The 18,506-nt window shown below is 38.9% G+C and overlaps 1 protein-coding gene across 1 annotated transcript in view; it reads right to left on the reverse strand.

Annotated features, from left to right (window-relative positions):
* The window catches only part of STXBP5 (syntaxin binding protein 5), a 153,155-nt gene that overhangs the window by 60,565 nt on the left and 74,084 nt on the right, over positions 1–18,506 (reverse strand). The window contains exons 10-11 of the mRNA XM_081094310.1: positions 3,317–3,471; positions 694–766 (exon numbers count right to left, since the gene is read on the reverse strand). Coding sequence (XP_080950436.1) covers positions 694–766; positions 3,317–3,471 — 228 coding nt within the window. The remainder of the gene's footprint in view (positions 1–693; positions 767–3,316; positions 3,472–18,506) is intronic.

An 18,506-nucleotide genomic window follows, 5' to 3' on the forward strand; every position in this document is an offset into this window, starting at 1 on the left:
AGACATGAAATGTCTGGTAAAAAGAGAACAGGAAATAATTTAAGAGGAAAGTAAGCCTGACTTTGAAAGTTACATGGATTTTTGATGTTGAAACAAGCCGAGTGTTTCAACAGCTGGAAACTATCTAAGAAGGACAGGGGCGTGTGGTATTTGTTTAACACCCAGTTCAGAGTTCTAGGAATAAGGCACCTGCAAGAAGACAGTAAAAAATCAGGTTGGAACGGTACCTGAATTCCAACTGTGTATAGTAGCAGGCCGAGAAGGTGTTTTTAAATTTAAAAGGACACAATGGTTTAAAGAGTAAAAAAATTGGTGCTGCATGTAAAATTAATCTGACTATGGAATTCATGACACACTGCAACAGAGAGTGAATATGGCTGGAGAAACGACAAGAGCTTATCTGGAAGTAAAGTGTGTGATGGGATCAATTTTGGACGTGGTGATTTTATGTTGCCCCAGGGCACAAGTATTAGATTGCATCATATGAAATTTCAGAAATACAACAAATTTTGACTTAAAAAAACTCTATATAATCAATATACTAAAGAAATTTTGTATGCAATTAGAAATGTGCATCTGGAGTGCTAAGAAGTCAAGCTTATGGATATAAATGTGATTTCAAAGAAATGCATGCTAAAAGGAATCTTTTTCACCACATACAAATATAATTGCTCGTAAAATTTAATTTCTTACCCATTTTGTGCAAGGTCTATAAGTACTAAATCCTTTTCCAGAAGAACAACAACAGCATATGGTTCCTGAAAATCTGGAATAGGAAAATAATGCATGAAGAGTAAACATGCAAGACAACGACAAATTACATAATGAATATTTTTGCTTGGATTTTATTTTGTTCCATTTTGTCAAGTATTTAACATTCTCATCTTGTACTTAATATAGTTTAAGGCTAGTTTTTTCTAAATGAAATAAATCTGTATTATAACCAATACAAAAATATTTCAGTTTGTAATGGTAAGACAAGAAGCTCACAGTAACTTCTATGGTATTGCAAATTACAAGGCAGGACAATGGCCAAGAAACTCAAGATTTAAATCTGAATACCCATAAGAACTCTCATTACTGGATATCTTAGGAACTCAAGAGAGTGCTATTATAATCCTATATAATAAAAGGGTAATACGCAAATTGATCCTAACAGCAGAAAGACTGGGAATGACTGGTCACTATGACACTCACTGACCACCAGGGGGCAGATGCTCAATGCAAGAGCTGCCCCCTGGTGGTCAGTGCGCTCCCACAGGGGGAGCTCTGCTCAGCCACAAGCCAGGCTGACGGCTGCCAGCACAGAAGTGGTGGCAGGAGCCTCTCCTGCCTCCTCAGCAGCGCTAATGATGTCCGACTGCAGCTTAGGCCTGCACCGTGCTGGCAAGTGGACATCCCCCGAGGGCTCCTGGGCTGCCAGAGGGATGTCTGACTGCTAGCTTAGGCCCAATCCCCCCAGGGAGCAGGCCTAAGCCAGCAGGTGGTCATCCCCCAAGGGGTCCCAGACTGCGAGAGGGCACAGGCCGGGCTGAAGGACCCCCCCCCCCCGGCCGAGTGCACAAATTTTTGTGCACCGGGCCTCTAGTATTATAATCCTTAACTTAAATATTTTATTGTGCCTGCTGACTGCAAAATGCATTACATCTTTACATCTCAATTAGCTTCACATATAGTAAAAAAGATCTAGATTTAAATTCCTATTGAAATTTATACAAGTTGTGATGGTTAATTTTATTTGTCAACTAGAGGCCTGATGCACGAAATTCGTGCATGGGTGGGGTCCCTAGGCCTGGCCAGTGATTAGGGCTGTCTTGCCCAGTCCTGATCGGGGCCAGGCCAGCCGGGGCCTGCCAGCTGCCAGACGGGGCCTGCCGGACAGGGGGAGGGACTGTGGGAGGTTTGCCAGCTGGCACAAGGGACCAGGGGAGATTGGCTGGCCGTGGTAGCGCACTGACCACCGGGAGGCAGCTCCTGCATTGAGCGTGTGCCCCCAGGTGGTCAGTGCATGTCATAGTACGGTCATTTGGTCGTAATGACCACTTAGGCTTTTACATATATACTAGAGACCTGATGCACAAAATTCATGCAAGGGGCTCGGCCCTCGCAGCCAGGGCAGCTTGCCTTAGCCCTCGAAGCTGCGGTGGCTTGCCTTGGCCCTCACAGCCCCGGCTTCATCCAGAAGGTCATTCTGCTGTCTGGTCTAATTAGCATATTATGCTTTTATTATTATAGATTATTATTATAGACTAGAGGCCCAGTGCACGGATTCGTGCACTGGTGGGGTCCCTCAGCCTGGCCTGTGCCCTCTCACAATCTGAGACCCCTCGGGGGATGTAAGACTGCCAGTTTTGGCCTGATCCCTGCAGGCCAGGCCGAGGGACCCCGCCGGTGCACAAATCTGTGCACTGAGCCTCTAATATGCATATAAGATCTTTGGTTAATCTCTTCCTGCTCTCCTCCCACCTCCCTTCCCTCTGAGTATCATCAGTCTGTTCCACCTTTCCATGCCTCTGTGTTGAGCGTATGCCCCCTGGTGGTCATTATGCGTCATAGCTACTGGTTGGACAGTCGCTTAGGCTTTTATATAGATAGATAGATATGTCTTCATGTGGTGCTCAATTGTTTGGTCAAACATCAGTCTGATGTTGCTATGAAGGTATTTTTTTAGAAGTGATTAAAATTAAATCAGTAGACTCTGAGCAAAGCAGATTATCTTACATAATGTGGGTGGGCCATATCCTATCAGTTAAAGGCCTGAAGAACAAAGACAGGTTTTCTGGGTAAAAAAGCAATTCTGCCTCAGGACAGTAATTCTTCCTTAAGAATTCGGACTCAAGATTGTAACATCAACTTTGTCCGAATTTTCAGGCTGCAGGCTCTATAAATTTTACATTATCAGATTACACAAATGAATGAACCAATTCCTTAAATTCTCTCTATTTGTATTCATATCTGCTTCTAATGGTTTGTGTTTTTCTGGAGAAGCTTGTACAATAGTATTTTACAGATTATTAAAATGTTTCTTTTTAAAAAATTATTTATTTATTTATTTTGGAGAAAGAGAGAGATCAATTTGTTGTTCCATAATGTTTCTTAATGTGTATAGTTTTGTTTATCCTATAAAGACACTATTAATATGTAATACTAAACAGATAAAGCTTATTAAACAGAATTAACTTCTGAAATAAAATTTTCAAAGTTATGAAGGCAGCATCTTTTCCCAGAAGAATGAACACAATAAAGAAACTAATAAGATAATACATAGGTCTTTGTTCTGAATGTAGAGAATGAGCTTTAAAGTTGTAAAACTTACCATTTGCATATGGTGTTTCACACAGTGTTAGGAAATCAACAATTGAATAGTCCATTTCTAGCACTGCAGTACTTTTCCCATGCATAACTGTTAAGCAAGGTCTTCTTCCTACAGTATCATATGACAAACCTCCTGATAAAATAATAAAAGGCTCCCTGGAAATAAAATACATAGTTAGGATTATAAATAGCATCGTAGAGTCTAATTATGTTGCTATATCATAAATGTTTACTTAGTGAAATAATCAAATCTTAAATTCCAACATTTTTATGCATCAGTTAATTGAATATTTGCATGTGGATTTTTAATTGTACTAAGTAAGACCCAGGTGGATTCCTGAAAAGTAACCTATAGTAAGAATGAAAACTGATCACATTTGACTCTCAAACCTCCTTTTGGTCCATAAAATATTTTCCATTAACTTTTTATAGTATAGTTGTCAAAATTTTTTCTCTGGGTTTCTGCTAAGTCTCTTGAATGGACTTCCATTATTTCCAATCCTAAGAGCCAGGCCTTTCAAGAGAGAATGTTAATGCCCTAAGGCATCCATGATACATAATTAATTAACTTACCATTGATGCATCAAGAGTGTAGTAGCTACAAATCACCCTTGAGGAAGCTGAGAAAACAGTCACTCAAATCATTTCTGCAGGGTTTAATTCTCTCCTGGAACCTTGTACAATTGGAGCTGGTTTGCTTTCAAACCACAGCTCCAATGCACATCATTCAACTGCCAGCTCGCCACTTCTAATCAGCCCTAAGACTCCGTCTCCCTACTAATCATTAAATTTAATGATTTTTTTACACCCACTTTAAGAAACTGCACATCTAAATATGCAAAACAGGAAAAAACTGTCTTTTCCTATTTTCATCTGTGTGCATTTCTTTATCTTTGACTTGCCTATTCATGTTTTTGGCTCATGTCTTGGGAAGGGGATTAGTAATCCTTTTCTAATTGGTTTGTAGAGGTCTTTGCATTGTAAGGAAATTAGCACTTGCTCTGCTGAATGTGTTTTTTTTTGTTGGTGGTGGTGGGGAAGTTACTTATAGTACACTAGAGGGCCAGTGCATGATATTCATGCATGAGGAAGGTCCCCAGGCCTGGCTGGCGTTCAGGACCGATCAGGGCCTTCCTGCTGCTGGCTGGGTCCTTCCTTCCCCAGCTGCTGGCTGCCGACCGGGGCCTTACTTTGTTCCACACCACCCCCTGGTGGTCAGCACACGTCATAGCAAGTGGTCAAACTCCCAGTCAGTCGAACTTCCAAGGGGACAATTTGCACATTAGCCTTTTATAATATAGGATTATATAGATGATTAAAAATGTTCTGTATATGATTATCTTAAATCTCTTAATTTATAATTTCTAGGTAGTTTCTTAATGCTTACTCTATGGCCAGTATGTCTATCTGCTTCCTCTTCACATCTAGTGCAGTATGTAATAATATGCAATAGTTATAAGAGCTGATTCTGGAACTAATGTGCCTGCATTTTTTATCTCAACTCTGGTTTACTTTCTGTAGGATCTTGGACAGGATACTTAACTTCTCTGTGCCTAGCTTCTGCATTTATAAAATAGAGTCAGAATGATAAGTATCCTCAGACAATTACTGAATTAATTAGTATATGTAAAGCATTGGGATCAATGCCTGGCACACACTACGCCAGCCATGGGCAAACTACGGCCCGCGGGCCAGATCCGGCCTGTTTGAAATGAATAAAATTAAAAAAAAAAAAAGACCGTACCCTTTAATGTAATGATGTTTACTTTGAATTTATATTAGTTCACACAAACACTCCATCCGTGCTTTTGTTCCGGCCCTCCGGTCCAGTTTAAGAACCCATTGTGGCCCTCGAGTCAAAAAGTTTGCCCACCCCTGCACTATGCCCTTAGTAAGAATTTACCTAATGTTATTGTCATCATCCAATAATCATTATAACTCACTATCAAAGGTTCTCTTCTTGTGATATGTGGAGGGGAAAAAATAAAATTTCTAAATTATATTTATTTTTATCTAAAACAATAAATAAAATCCACTAACATTTACTTAAGAATAGCAGTAGTACAGGTGCGTAATTTATAAGTAAATATAAATATTAGGTCAAATAACTCAATTGTTTTTTTATAATTAAGCATTTTACCCATTTAAATTATATAAATGTATCATGCATATGCGTTTCTACATATTTTTTTAATTTAAACCTGTACCCCCCTGTCCCTACTATCCTTCCTTGCTTTATTATTTTTTTCACAGTACTCATTGGTAAGACTAAATTATTTACTTTGCTAACTGTTTACTTCATGAAAAATGTAAGCTCCATGAGGGCAAGATGTTTTGCCTGTTTTGTTCCTTGCTGTATCCAAAATAGTGCCTCACAGGTAAATGAATGAATTAATAGACATATATGTTACCCATACCACTGTGTAGCTTACTATCATTTAGATTTTTCACCATTAACCTAATTTGGGTGATCTTATTTTTTTCAGCTAAATGACAGTAACCAGAGCTTAAAATTTTGTACTGAACAGAACTACACCCCTTTATCTATCATTTCAATATCTTAGCATATGTGGTCATGACAACTGTGGTCAGGAAAGAATATTTAATTTTCTTCCACTTTTTATCATATATAGAATATATCTTCTCTCTTCTGTATTTTGAAATGCAGCATACAAGTGAATATAAAATACTATGAAGAAGGGTGAAGAGTCCAACAATTTAAACTTTTATACAGTGGAAAACCTGGGCAAGTTATTGCATACATAATATTTCAAGAATAATCTGATAAGTGTGTTTTTACATATAGATAACTTAAAAAACTAAGTATCTACACTAATAAAAGAGAAAAATGGTAATTGGCGTACGGCGATACCTTTTTCATTGGCTAATCAGGGCTATATGCAAATTAACTGCCAACTAAGATTGGCAGTTAACTGCCAACTAAGATTGGCAGTTAACTGCCAACAAGATGGCGGCTAATTTGCATATGTAGGCACAATGCAGGGAGGCGAAAGGGAAAGCAGGAAGAAGCCCCCTGCCACTGACAGTGATCGGAAACCCAGGGGGGAGCTAAGAGCTGGGGGCAGCCCCCCAGCCATGATCGGAGAATCAGGCGCCTTTGCCGCCCTGGCCAGTGATAGCAGGAAGTAGGGGTGGAGCCAGCGATGGGAGCTGGGCACAGTCGAAGCTGGCAGTCCCAGGAGCTAGGGGTCCCTTGCCTGGGCCTAAAGCGAAGCCCACGATCGCAGCGCCCCCCGCTGCCACTGCAGGTCCCTGCTGCCTGGGCCGGACGTCTAGGCCAGAGGCGTTAGGCCTGGGCAGGGGCGGAGCCTGCAACCGCGGGGAGCTGGGGGTCCCCTGCCCAGGCCTGACACCTCTGCCAGAGGCCTCAGGCCTGGTCAAGGGGCCGATCCGGTGATTGGTGATCGGAGGGTGATGAGGGTCAACTCCTCTGGCTGAGGCATCAGGCCTGGGCGGGGGGTGGAGCCGGGGATTGGGGGGATATGATGGTCCCCTTGCCCAGGCCTGAAGCCTGGGTCAGAGGCGTCAGGCTTGGGCGGGGGGTGGAGCAAGTGATCAGAGGGAGATGGGGGTCCCCTGCCCAGGCATGATTCCTGGGCCAGAGGCCTCAGGTCTGGGCGGGGGCCAGAGCCAGTGATCGGGGGGAGATGGGGGTCCCCTGTCCAAGCCTGACACCTCTGGCGGAGGCGTCAGGCCTGGGCAAGGGGCCGATCAGGCGATCGGAGGGTGATGGGGGTCAATGCCTGAGGGCTCCCAGTATGTGAGAGGGGGCAGGCTGGGCTGAGGGACACTCCCCCCCCCACCCACCCAGTGCACGAATTTCGTGCACCGGGCCCCTAGTTATGAATATAAGAATCATGAATAGGGAGATGCTGAGTTAAACGTAAAAGAATACATTTTCCTTGGGGATATTGGGTAGGGATTGCCGAGTAGATGACCAGTTACTAGGCAGTTAAACTATTAACAAGGTAACAAATAACACCATAGCAGTTAGATTAAGTTTACTCTCAAAAGGCAACTAAGTGTTCAACAGCTTTGTAAACTGGCTGAACTCCTTTACTAAATTTAGGAGAAAAAATATAAAATAAAAAAAACAGGGATGAGAAGTAGCTTGAAAGGTATACCAAGGGAACATTCTTTTTCTTTTATTTCTAGGGGAACATTCTTTTTCATAATAATAAGTTTCCCCAATCCAGCAATAAATGCATATATGTACATATTTTTCTTTTTCTTGTTTTATGTGCTGTTTTTAAAAAATCATCTAAGGTTTGCAAGACAGAAATCACCTATCCTATGAATGCCAGAGGTTTTATTTATTTTTTTCATTTTAATGCCCCAAAACCTGAAGAGTAAATATTCATAAACTAAACATTTTATAAGAAACTAGAGAGGCTCAGTGCATGAAATTCGTGCATGGGAGGGGGGGTGGCCCTCAGCCCAGCCTGCACCCTTTCCAATCTGGGACCCCTCGGGGGATGTCCAACTGCCGGTTTAGGGGGATTGGGCCTAAACCGGCAGTCAGACATCCCTCTCACAATCCGGGACTTCTGGCTCCCAACCACTCACCTGCCTGCCTGCCTGCCTGCCCCTAATTGCTTCTGCCTGCCAGCCTGATCACCCCCTAACCACTGCCCTGCCAGCCTGATTGACGCCTAACTGCTCCCCTGCCGGCCTGATCGCCCCCAACTGCCCTCCCCTGCTGGCCCAGTCACCCCCAACTGCCCTCCCCTGCAGGTCTGGTAGCCCCCAACTGCCCTCCCCTGCTGGTCCAGTCACCCCTAACTGCCCTCCCCTGCCGGCCATCTTGTGGTGGTCATCTTGTGACCACATGGGGGTGGCCATGTTGTGTGAGGATGTGACAGTCAATTTGCATATTACCTCTTTATTATATAGGATTAGTCATAAGTAAAATAAAGTTAAATATTTTAACACTAAATAGTGGAATTATATAATTCAAAGTCTTTGTTGGCATTTGTAATTACATTAAATGTTCAGGGATCTAGATTATTTCTAGGGTGATATGTGAATTATGGAAGTGAAGAATCTATTTTCTTTTTTTAAGTGAAAGGTTAGCCTTTTTGATGTTAAAATAAAGTCTAGAGGTAATATAATTTTATTCCACTATTTTAAATATAATTTAAGTAAAAGTCCTTCATTTTTTAAGACATCCAGGTTAGAAAGTTGTTTAGTTTGGACATTTTATAATTTTGATTGCATTTTTTAAGAGGCTAAACATATCATATATATTCCTTCTTCTGATTAACTTCCCCAAGCTGACTTTGACAATAGCTTTAGCTGAAGTTGTGTTTCTTTAAGAAGCATTTTTTACTTAAAGGAGGCACTTTTACCCAAAAAGCCATTTGTATAACCAATTTGCCAAAAAGCCATTTGTATAATCCATTCGCTCAACTCAGTTCCATAACACTACCCATTCATTCACTCAAATATTTTTCTTGAGCACCTCTATTCCCTGAGAACAACACTCTCATGTCTAGTCTAAACAAACAATGAATGTATTATGATAAGTGTTATGAATAAAATAAGATAGAGTCATAAGATGAATGTGAAGGAGAGGCTAGAGAGGTTACTATAAGATAAGAGTGGTCAAGAAAGGCCCCTGTAGTAATGACAGATGAGCTGGGACCAGAATAAAGAGGAGCCAGCCACTCAAAGATCTTGGGGTTGGGGGAAAAGGATGTATATTCTAGGCAGCAGGAATAACCACTACGAAGATCCCAAGTTAGAAATGAGCTTGGTGTACGGAGGAACTAAAAGGCCATTGTGCCGGTAACATAGTGAGTACAGTAATACACAGTAATATGTGACACGACCCCAAATCTTATAAACACATCCTATTTACTCTATTAGGGTCTCAAAAACCTGTCTCCTCAATTTCATCTCCACAATTACTTTAGTACTGACCTTAATAACCTGCAGCTTTTATTACAATAGCATTTGTACAAGTTATTCATTGTCTGAAATAAACTTCCCCTCATTCTGTTTGGGTAATTCCTATTTCTCCTTTAAAACTCAGTCCATCTATTACCTCTTCAGAAAAACCTTTTCTGACCCATCTACCCTGAAGTAGTTTGGTGCCTTTCCTATGTTCCTAAGCACCTTCTGTATACCTCTTTCCAGCATTTACCGTAACTAGTTGTCATTGTATATCTACACCCCCTTTGTATGAGAGCTCCTTCAGGACACAGAATGTATATTTTACCTCTGCACTCCCTGTCTTAGCTAGATATCCCTAAAAGTGATGGTCGATATATATTTTAAGTACCACTAAATCTACTGCTCACTGGTAAGATAAAAGAGTTTGGTGGGCCTATCCTAACCATAACAATTCCACAAAAAAATATGCTTTTGGATATTGATGCATTATAGTGTTAATATTCAGGCTGTTTAGGATACATGAGATTTATAAAAACAAAACAGTAATTCATATTAGTCCATTACTGTGGGTTCTTTCAAGTATCAATAAAAATAAGAGAATTTAAATATGTAACAATCAGACATTGTTTCAAAAGAAATCTAAAATCTCAGTATTGTCAATGCCATGTGGGATTAATTTGTGATTAAATAGACTGCAAATGAGGTTTGTGTGTTACAAGTATAATTTCAAAGTTTACCTATGAGAGAACATGCACAGTTTCAAGCTCATTTACTACAGACAAGGCCTTGCAGGATATTTGGTCCTGTCAAAAACATCCATGGAGACATCTGATCCACACCAAAAAAAAAAAGGTCCTTGATATGTGATCCTGTCAAAAACATCCACTTAGAAAATCCAAAATCCTTCTGGGTTCAAATAGTCTGCAATGTTTACTTACACTTTTGGCTTACAGAACTAATATATAAAAAATATTATCATGTTTTATTGGTCCAACAATTGTGTTGTGGCTATATTACCAATAATAACCCTTCTTTATGCTAAGTGAAATAAGCCAGTCAGAGAAAGACAAGTATCACATGATCTCACTCATATGTGGACTCTAATAAAAAAAAATAAACTTATGACCAAAATAGATCTAGAGACACAGAAGCATGGAACAGACTGTGGAATCCCAGAGCGAAGCGGGGGTAGGGGTGCGGGGGGGGGGGGGTGGAATCAGCCAAAGAACTTGTATGCATATATGCAAAACCCATGGACATAGACAATAGGGTGGTAAAGGCCTGGGGCGGGGAAGGGGGTGGGCCTGAAGGGATCAAGTGGGGGGTGGGGGGGGACATATCATAGCAGCACAATTTACCATAGCTAAGATTTGGAAACAGCCTAAGTACCCATCAGCAGATGAATGGATTAGAAAACTGTGGTACATCTACACAGTGGAATACTATGCTGCTGTGAAAAAGAAGGAATGCTTACCATTTGCAAGAGCATGTATGGAACTGGAGAGCATTATGCTAAGCAAAGTAAGCCAATCAGAGAAAGATAAATATTACATGATCTCACTCACTGGTGGAATATAATGAGCAACATAAACTGATGAACAAAAATAGAACCAGAGTCATAGAAGCATCGAATAAATTGTCCAACCTATGAGGGAAGGTGGGGGTGAGGGGTTAAGAGATCAACCAAAGGACTTGTATGCACGCATATGAGCATAACCAATAGACACAGACAAGGGTGGGGGTGGGGAGGTGGAGGCCATGTGCTGGGGGTTGGGGGTGGTCGGGGAGAGGTCAATGGGGGAAAAAGGAGACTTACGTAATACATTAAACAAAAAAAAAGGGACATATGTAATACTTTCAACAATAAAGATTTAATTAAAGAAACAACAACCCTTCTTAACAAATCATGGACCAAATGTCTCAATGAACATTTTACATGGGAGCAGATATGACCAAATTTCAAGGACTTTTAAAAAATATATTTTTTATTGATTTCAGAGAGGAAGGAGAGAGGGAGGGAGGGAGGGAGGGAGGGAAGGAGGGAGGGAGGGAGGGAGGGAGAGAGAGAGAGAGAGAGAGAGAGAGAGAGAGAGAGAGAGAGAGAAAGAAAGAAAAACATCAATAATAAGAGAGAATCACTGATGGCCTGCCTCCTGCATGCCCCCTACTGGGGATTGGTCCCACAACCGGGGCATGATCTGATAACCTGGGCATGCCCTGACCGAGAATTGAACCTTGACCTCCTGGTTCATAGGTTGATGCTCAATCACTGAGCCACACCAGCTGGGCTAGCAAGGACTTTTTAGCAATGACCTAATGTCTCCAGGGATGTTTTGGACAAAACTAAATGTCTGCTAATCCAGACAAGTTCTTACATGGATTTGATCCCTATCCTCTAGAAAGATATAATCTAAATCATACTAGATACTAACATATATTATAAGCAGCCACGTAAAGGTACTAAACAATTAGTGAATCATAACTAAGATATTCAGTCTATGTAAAGATCATAAGCAAAAGCATTTTTAGGGATGAAAAAAAATGTAGATTAGGATGAATAATGATGAGAAATCTAGATTAGCTGAACAATCCATAAAGCTTTAAGGATGTGCCAGAGAACCAATTTAGATGATGAAGAGGCATGGTTCTAAAAGAAGAAATTGTAGGAAAGCTAAGGATAAACTTCAGTAGTAGGATGAATAAACTAGAGGTGGTATAAGAAGGGCATATTTGAATAGCCTTATCAAATAAGTAACAATTTGAAAACATTTAGCTTTGAAATAAAATGTGCCCTTTTACAAATAATACACATTAAAAAAAAAACTAAAAGGCTTTTAATTATATTCTAGGATTTTAGAAATGAAAGCATTGTTATCAAATGAATATCAACCATTAACACGAATTTTGTTAAAACTCATGCATCAGTTTCTAGATAGAGGGGTAAAGACAAACATACATATAATTTCTGGTCCAGCCAAAACATCATTACTTAGTTGGATGAATGATTGCATAAAATTAAATTGGAAAGTTTCTATAAATCACTGCAGCTTTGTATGCAGATACAAAAAAAAAAAAATTAAAACTTCAACCCCCTATTATCACAGCAGGTTGCGCCCTTTCCAGTAAGAGTAATCATTTAGGAGTTCACATTGAAGCTGTAGAATTTAAGATAATTCTAAAGCATAAGTGCTGATTTCTAAGGGTAGTGAATAAAATTAAAATCATCCCACATTGATAAGACTGGTGAAAATGTTTTATTTTATACTCAGTTATTTAAAATGTCCACAGATGTTTTTAAAAAGTAAATGTGGCAATTTGTCAAGATTCATAAAAATCTTTTATCTTAAAAATTTCACAGCTGGAAATTTCTTATAAAGAAATAAGTGAACAGAAGATTTGTACTACTGTTCTACCTACACTATAAAAAGAATTTGTTCACTACTATATTTTTATTTATAATATTAAAGTACTCAGCCCTAAAAACTACTGGAAAAAAAAAACTGGTAAAAACTAGTAATACTTTAAAAATGTAATGGAGAAAAAAATACCAAATGAATGTGCTCTAGGAATATAATCAAGTGAAAGTGGATGTGTAGCTAAAAAACAAAAAAACAAAACAACAACAACAAAAAAAACTTAGGGAAAATGAACAAATGGTAAAAATTATTTTAGAATAGTGGAATTACAGGTAATATGCTTCTCTTGTGACAATTTTATTAAATTAAATTAAATTTTAAAAAACACAAAGAAAACACCTGGATACTTCCAAAAACACTCCAGAGAATACAATATTAATGCTGGTCACACGAGATAAATTATACATTTTTAAAATAATACATTTTTCCTCTGAAATACCATGAAAATAGTTTTCTAGTTTTAAAGATATTTCTGTATTTGTCATTACACTCTATTCAAGCACTGCTAAAATGTACTTTATTCTGAAGAACTTTCTGCTTCCTAGGCCACTCAAGAATAACTATTTAGCCCTAACCGGTTTGGCTCAGTGGATAGAGCGTCGGCCTGCGGACTAAAGGGTCCTGAATTTGATTCCGGTCAAGGGCATGTACCTTGGTTGCGGGCACATCCCCAGTAGGAATTGTGCAAGAGGCAGTTGATTGATGTTTCTCACTCATCGATGTTTCTAACTCTTTATCCCTCTCCCTTCCTCTCTGTAAAAAAATCAATAAAATATATTTTAAAAAATAACTATTTAAATTAAGTGACTCACCTGTTCAACACGCATTTATACTAAGTGCTGCTCATTGCAGCGGAGTCCAAAAGTCTCATTTTCCATCATTTAATTCTCCCACTTTACTCCATCCTATAGCCAGCATGCTCCCCTCTATGACATTTTTCATTCTTGCATCTTCTTCCCCTACTTCAGTGTTCCATATCAGGACCCCAAAGTTATCTTAATCCTAAGATTTTTGGTTCTGTGGCCAAAAATGTTTCTAGAAGAATGTATCTGGACCATATAATCACATGACAATACCTTTGGTATTTAAAAAATAAAGTTATTTTCTCTGTCAGTACTCTATACTCATTGTAAAAATTCACTCAAAGACTTTCTCACAAAACTATTCCTTTTTCATTTCCAGTGTCTCTGATGCCAACGGCCTTTCTTTTCTGACATTAGTCATATAGAGGTCTTCCTTAAAGTAAAAACAAAAATCTTAGTCTTACTCTTCCTGTGACACATAATTGCTACTTACATCTATTGCTGAATTCACTGAATACATACATGTTTTAAACTAGTAATTTCTATTGTGAAACCACCATTTCTTTTCCTCGAATGCCCCTACATCCTGGCTTACCTTTGAAATGAGGTTAATAAGTACGCTTACAAATTAATCCTTCCTACAATATATATATATCTTCTAATCTTTCTTCTATTTTAATTCTAATCATCTTTCTATAGCAATGCTTAACTTACAGAGTCTCTCTAAACACTTTGGGACATGATATCCTATGATCCCCCCGCTTTTTTTTCCCTGTTCAGAATCTACTAGTCCTCCTTTCTAACTCGTTATTTTGGTATCTTTCATGATAAAATAACAGTCCTGGGAGCCTTGGCTCTAAAGGGTTCTGAACTATCAGGGAATGATTCTGCCTGTGCTCCTTTTTCTTTTTTAATATATTTTATTGATTTTTCACAGAGAGGAAGGGAGAGAGATAGAGAGAGTTAGAAACATCGATGAGAGAGAAACACCGATCAGCTGCCTCCTGCACATCCTGTGCCCGCAACCCAGGTACATGCCCTTGACAGGAATCGAAACCGGGACCTCTCAGTCCGCAGGCTGACGCTCTATCCACTGAGCCAAACCGGTTTCGGCGGTGCTCCTTTTTCTTACACTTAAGCCACATCACCTCCATTGTAGCAATCACCAATGGCTGAATGTACTTCGTGGGCTCAAACAAGGTTAACAAGTGAAACTTGCCAATGATCTTAAAAATAATTTTTATACCAGTATACTTAAAATATGTGATAGCAGTTTTAATTTAGCAATATGAATTAAAAACTAATATAGGGAAAAGTTTTACAATAGAGGGATCTCAGCACTTTTTAAACTGATAAGAAGTAGTGGACAAAACTCAGTAAATACCACATAACTTATATAGGTATTAAATGAGGTATTATTCTACTGTCAGAAGACAGAGCTCTCAATCTAGCAGTCTTAGTTTTCGAGTTATGTGAATTATACCATAAAAATGTTATGTTATTTTAAGTCAAATACTACGATTAAGAAAGTGAGTAACTTATCCTAAATAGGTGTAAGGTTTAAAGAATAAGAGTGGGAGAAACTGTTCTAGTTTTGAGAGAATGAAGATAATAAAAATAAATCTGGGAGAATCTTAAGAATAACTGTCTCTGAAGACAGTGGTAAAATGAGAATTAGGGCCGGAACCGGTTTGGCTCAGTGGATAGAGCGTCGGCCTGCGGACTGAAGGGTCCCAGGTTCGATTCCAGTCAAGGGCATGTACCTGGGTTGCGGGCACATCCCCAGTAGGAGATGTGCAGGAGGCAGCTGATCGATGTTTCTCTCTCATCGATGTTTCTGGCTCTCTATCCCTCTCTCTTCCTCTCTGTAAAAAATCAATAAAATATATTTTTAAAAAAATGAGAATTAGGTAATTAAAGATAGAAACTTTCTAACATAGTAAAATTAACATGAAAACAGGGAAGGTTATCTCACGAGGCCTTTGAAATTTTAAGTCTACAGACTCAAAGAGGTCTTCCCCCATTAGGGGCAATTATTTATAAATCTTCTTGTAGATTTTTCCTGAACAATCGCTAAGACCAAGTATCATGATCCAAGGAGATACCGTAAAATCTAATCTAGACTTCATCAATTTAGAATTGAATTTGTATCCTAGAAATGATCTATGAAGCTCTCCTCTGAGTAGCTAGGGTTACTTGCATTTAATTATCCAGCCTCATAGAGGCATAAATAGGCTCTCAGTTCACAATAGTGGGAATACATGTACTGAGTATGACTTAATGTTAAAGACGTTCTGATAAACTAGGAAATTTAAAAGCGAGTCCAGTTCTCGGCAAAACTGAATGACTTGTGAATTGTTAGGACAGTTCTATCCTAGCCCACACTATCTGTGAGAATATTGTGTCCTGATTAAGAACTCCAGCTCCAGAGACAGCCTGGGCTCAAATTCCAGCTCTGTAACTTCTCAGGGCAAGCTAATTTAACTTAAGCGCTCTATGACTCAATATCTATATGGAGACAATAAAAGTACCCATTCCATAGTGCAGTTGTGAGAATTACAAAAGACAAGCAATGCAAATCGCATAGCAGAATACCTGGCATATAGTAAGCAAATAATGGATATTCACTTCACCTACGAAAATTTTTCTTCTTGGTGCTTAGAAACCAAGCCATTTAAGTAAGGGTCTTGAGTTCAAGATATAAAATGCTATTTTTGTCTCAAGTAAGGACATGAGCATTGCTAAGACAATGCAAAAGAAAACTGCTTTTGCTTCGGAAAGCAGGCATGGTGTCCAAATGAGTTTCTCTTCTTGCTGCTATGGCTTAATCTTGAGGATTGGTGGTAAATGTAAACAGAGAGTAGGTTTCATTAAAAAGGAAGTGTAGCGTGGTTAAGAGCACAGACTTAATTAAATCTGGGCTCTTCAGCTTATGAGCTGCATGCCCCTAGACAAGTTGCTCAACCTCTCTGCTTCAATGTCCTCATCTGCTACAACAATCTTTGTATAGAAGGGTGTTTGCTTTGGGGCTTCAGAAAGTTAGGATTCTTTCATTGGAAACAAGTCCCTAGGAACAGTAGAGAAAGTTTGTAGCAAGTTTGAGAATGTTATTAAAATAGACTTAGATATTTTCAGAACCAGAATATCACAAATGTACCCTGAGCTTTTAGTCTGTGTTTTTTCATATTCTTATACAGGTAATCCACCTACAGCTTTTAGCTCACATGTAAAATTAAAACTTAAGAAAAAAATGTTGTGAGTGCGAGGGAAAGGGTGTGTAGCTGGAAAAGAGCATAGAGGGGAGAAAGATGACAGAAAAGATAAAATAAAATAAATCACCTTATCTTCTAAACCACATTCTGGCACCAGAGAGGGTAGGGGAAATACAAAAACCCCAAAAGTTTTCCTTAAAGATAAACTTAAATACATATATCATGTGTGTGTGTGTGTGTGTGTGTGTGCATATAAAGGCTCAGCAGACTATGGCCTGTTGCCTATTTCTGTATGGTCTGAAAACTAAGAAAGGTTTTTACATTTTAAAATAGTTGAGAAAATACACAAATGAAAAGTATTTAATGACACATGAAAACTGTATCAAATTCAAATGTCACTGTCCGTAAATAAAGTTTTATTGGAACACAGTTGCATTTATTCATTTATGAACTGCCTATGTCTGCTAGTGCACTACAATGGCAGAGTTGAATAGTTGTAACAGACACCCATATGGCCTTCAAGGCCTAAATATATATATATATACTCTCTGGCTCCATACAGAAAAAGTTTGCGACAGCAAGTGTTACGATAAAAGGGGATAAATCTTTTAGTTGTGATTCTCCAAATGTAACTAAATTGCCAAATTATATTATGATTATATACACTTTAGGGTTTCCCTAACAGAGATGCTTCCCTCAAAACTGGTGATTCTCTAATGGTGGTCCATTTCCTAAGAGAAACTCACTCCTCTAATGATCTTCATGTAGTGCAGAACTCCCAGAAGTTCAATGGAGTACCTGTTTGAAAACTTGAACCCATCCAGAGTTGCTTCTTGTTGAAAATCTGGCCTTGCCTACGACTTCTTGTGTTGTCCACAAGTGAAAAGAAAGTGTAGAATTAGAGGAGAAAAGGAACTAGAATTTAATCAAACACCTACCATGTGCCAAACACACTGTATTTCTTTTAGTTCTTCACAACAATGTTATGAAGCTAGAATTACTGTCCCTATATCACTGAGGTAAGGAGAGACAGCCAAGGAGGTTAAGCAACTTGCTGAATACAGTAAGTGGCAGAACTGGGATTTGGACCCCAAACCTGAGTTATTTCTACTAATCAGGGGTTTTCAAATATCATGATTATGACACATTGTAAGAAGTGCATTTTACTTCATAACACAATATACAGATACATAAATGTATACAACTGAACAAAAGTTTCATGACCAATACTTACCCTTAAAATGTACAGTGCACTCTATTTCCTATTCTAGTCTGTAAGTTAACAATCAATGGTCACAATCAACAAAATTATTTTCACAACCCACTAACTGAACACCATTACCTGATGTCTAAAAATAAATAAATAAATTACTGCCCTAAATCACAGTGTTTCTCAAGCTTGGGAAGAATATTAATGAGGTTCTTTTGCTATTATAAAGGCTGGTCAACCTTGCCACTCAGACACCTGCTTTATGAATGCAAAATCAGAGAATAATTACATTTTATAGGTTTTTTAGAGGTTATCAAATGCTATTTGAGACAACTGACATGTGAGACAACTGGTTTAAAGAGTATGTTCCAAATGCTTTATATAAATTTGTTTAATCTTCATAACCATTCTGTGAGATAGATATTACTGTTCTCAGAGGCATAGAAAACTCAGTTAATTTCCCAAGACTGCACAATGAGTGAAGAGCTGTTAAGACCCAGGTGGTTCAGTTCGAGTTCACTCTCTTAATCACTCCTCTCCAGCACCATTCCCTGCGGCACTTCACACCCAAGTCACATTCATTTTTTAAAGAAACAACCTTTAAAGAATCAACATTATACTTTAGACTTTTTAA

The sequence above is a fragment of the Myotis nattereri genome (genome assembly GCF_964212035.1).
Source record: "Myotis nattereri genome assembly, chromosome: 6".
NCBI lineage: Eukaryota > Metazoa > Chordata > Mammalia > Chiroptera > Vespertilionidae > Myotis > Myotis nattereri.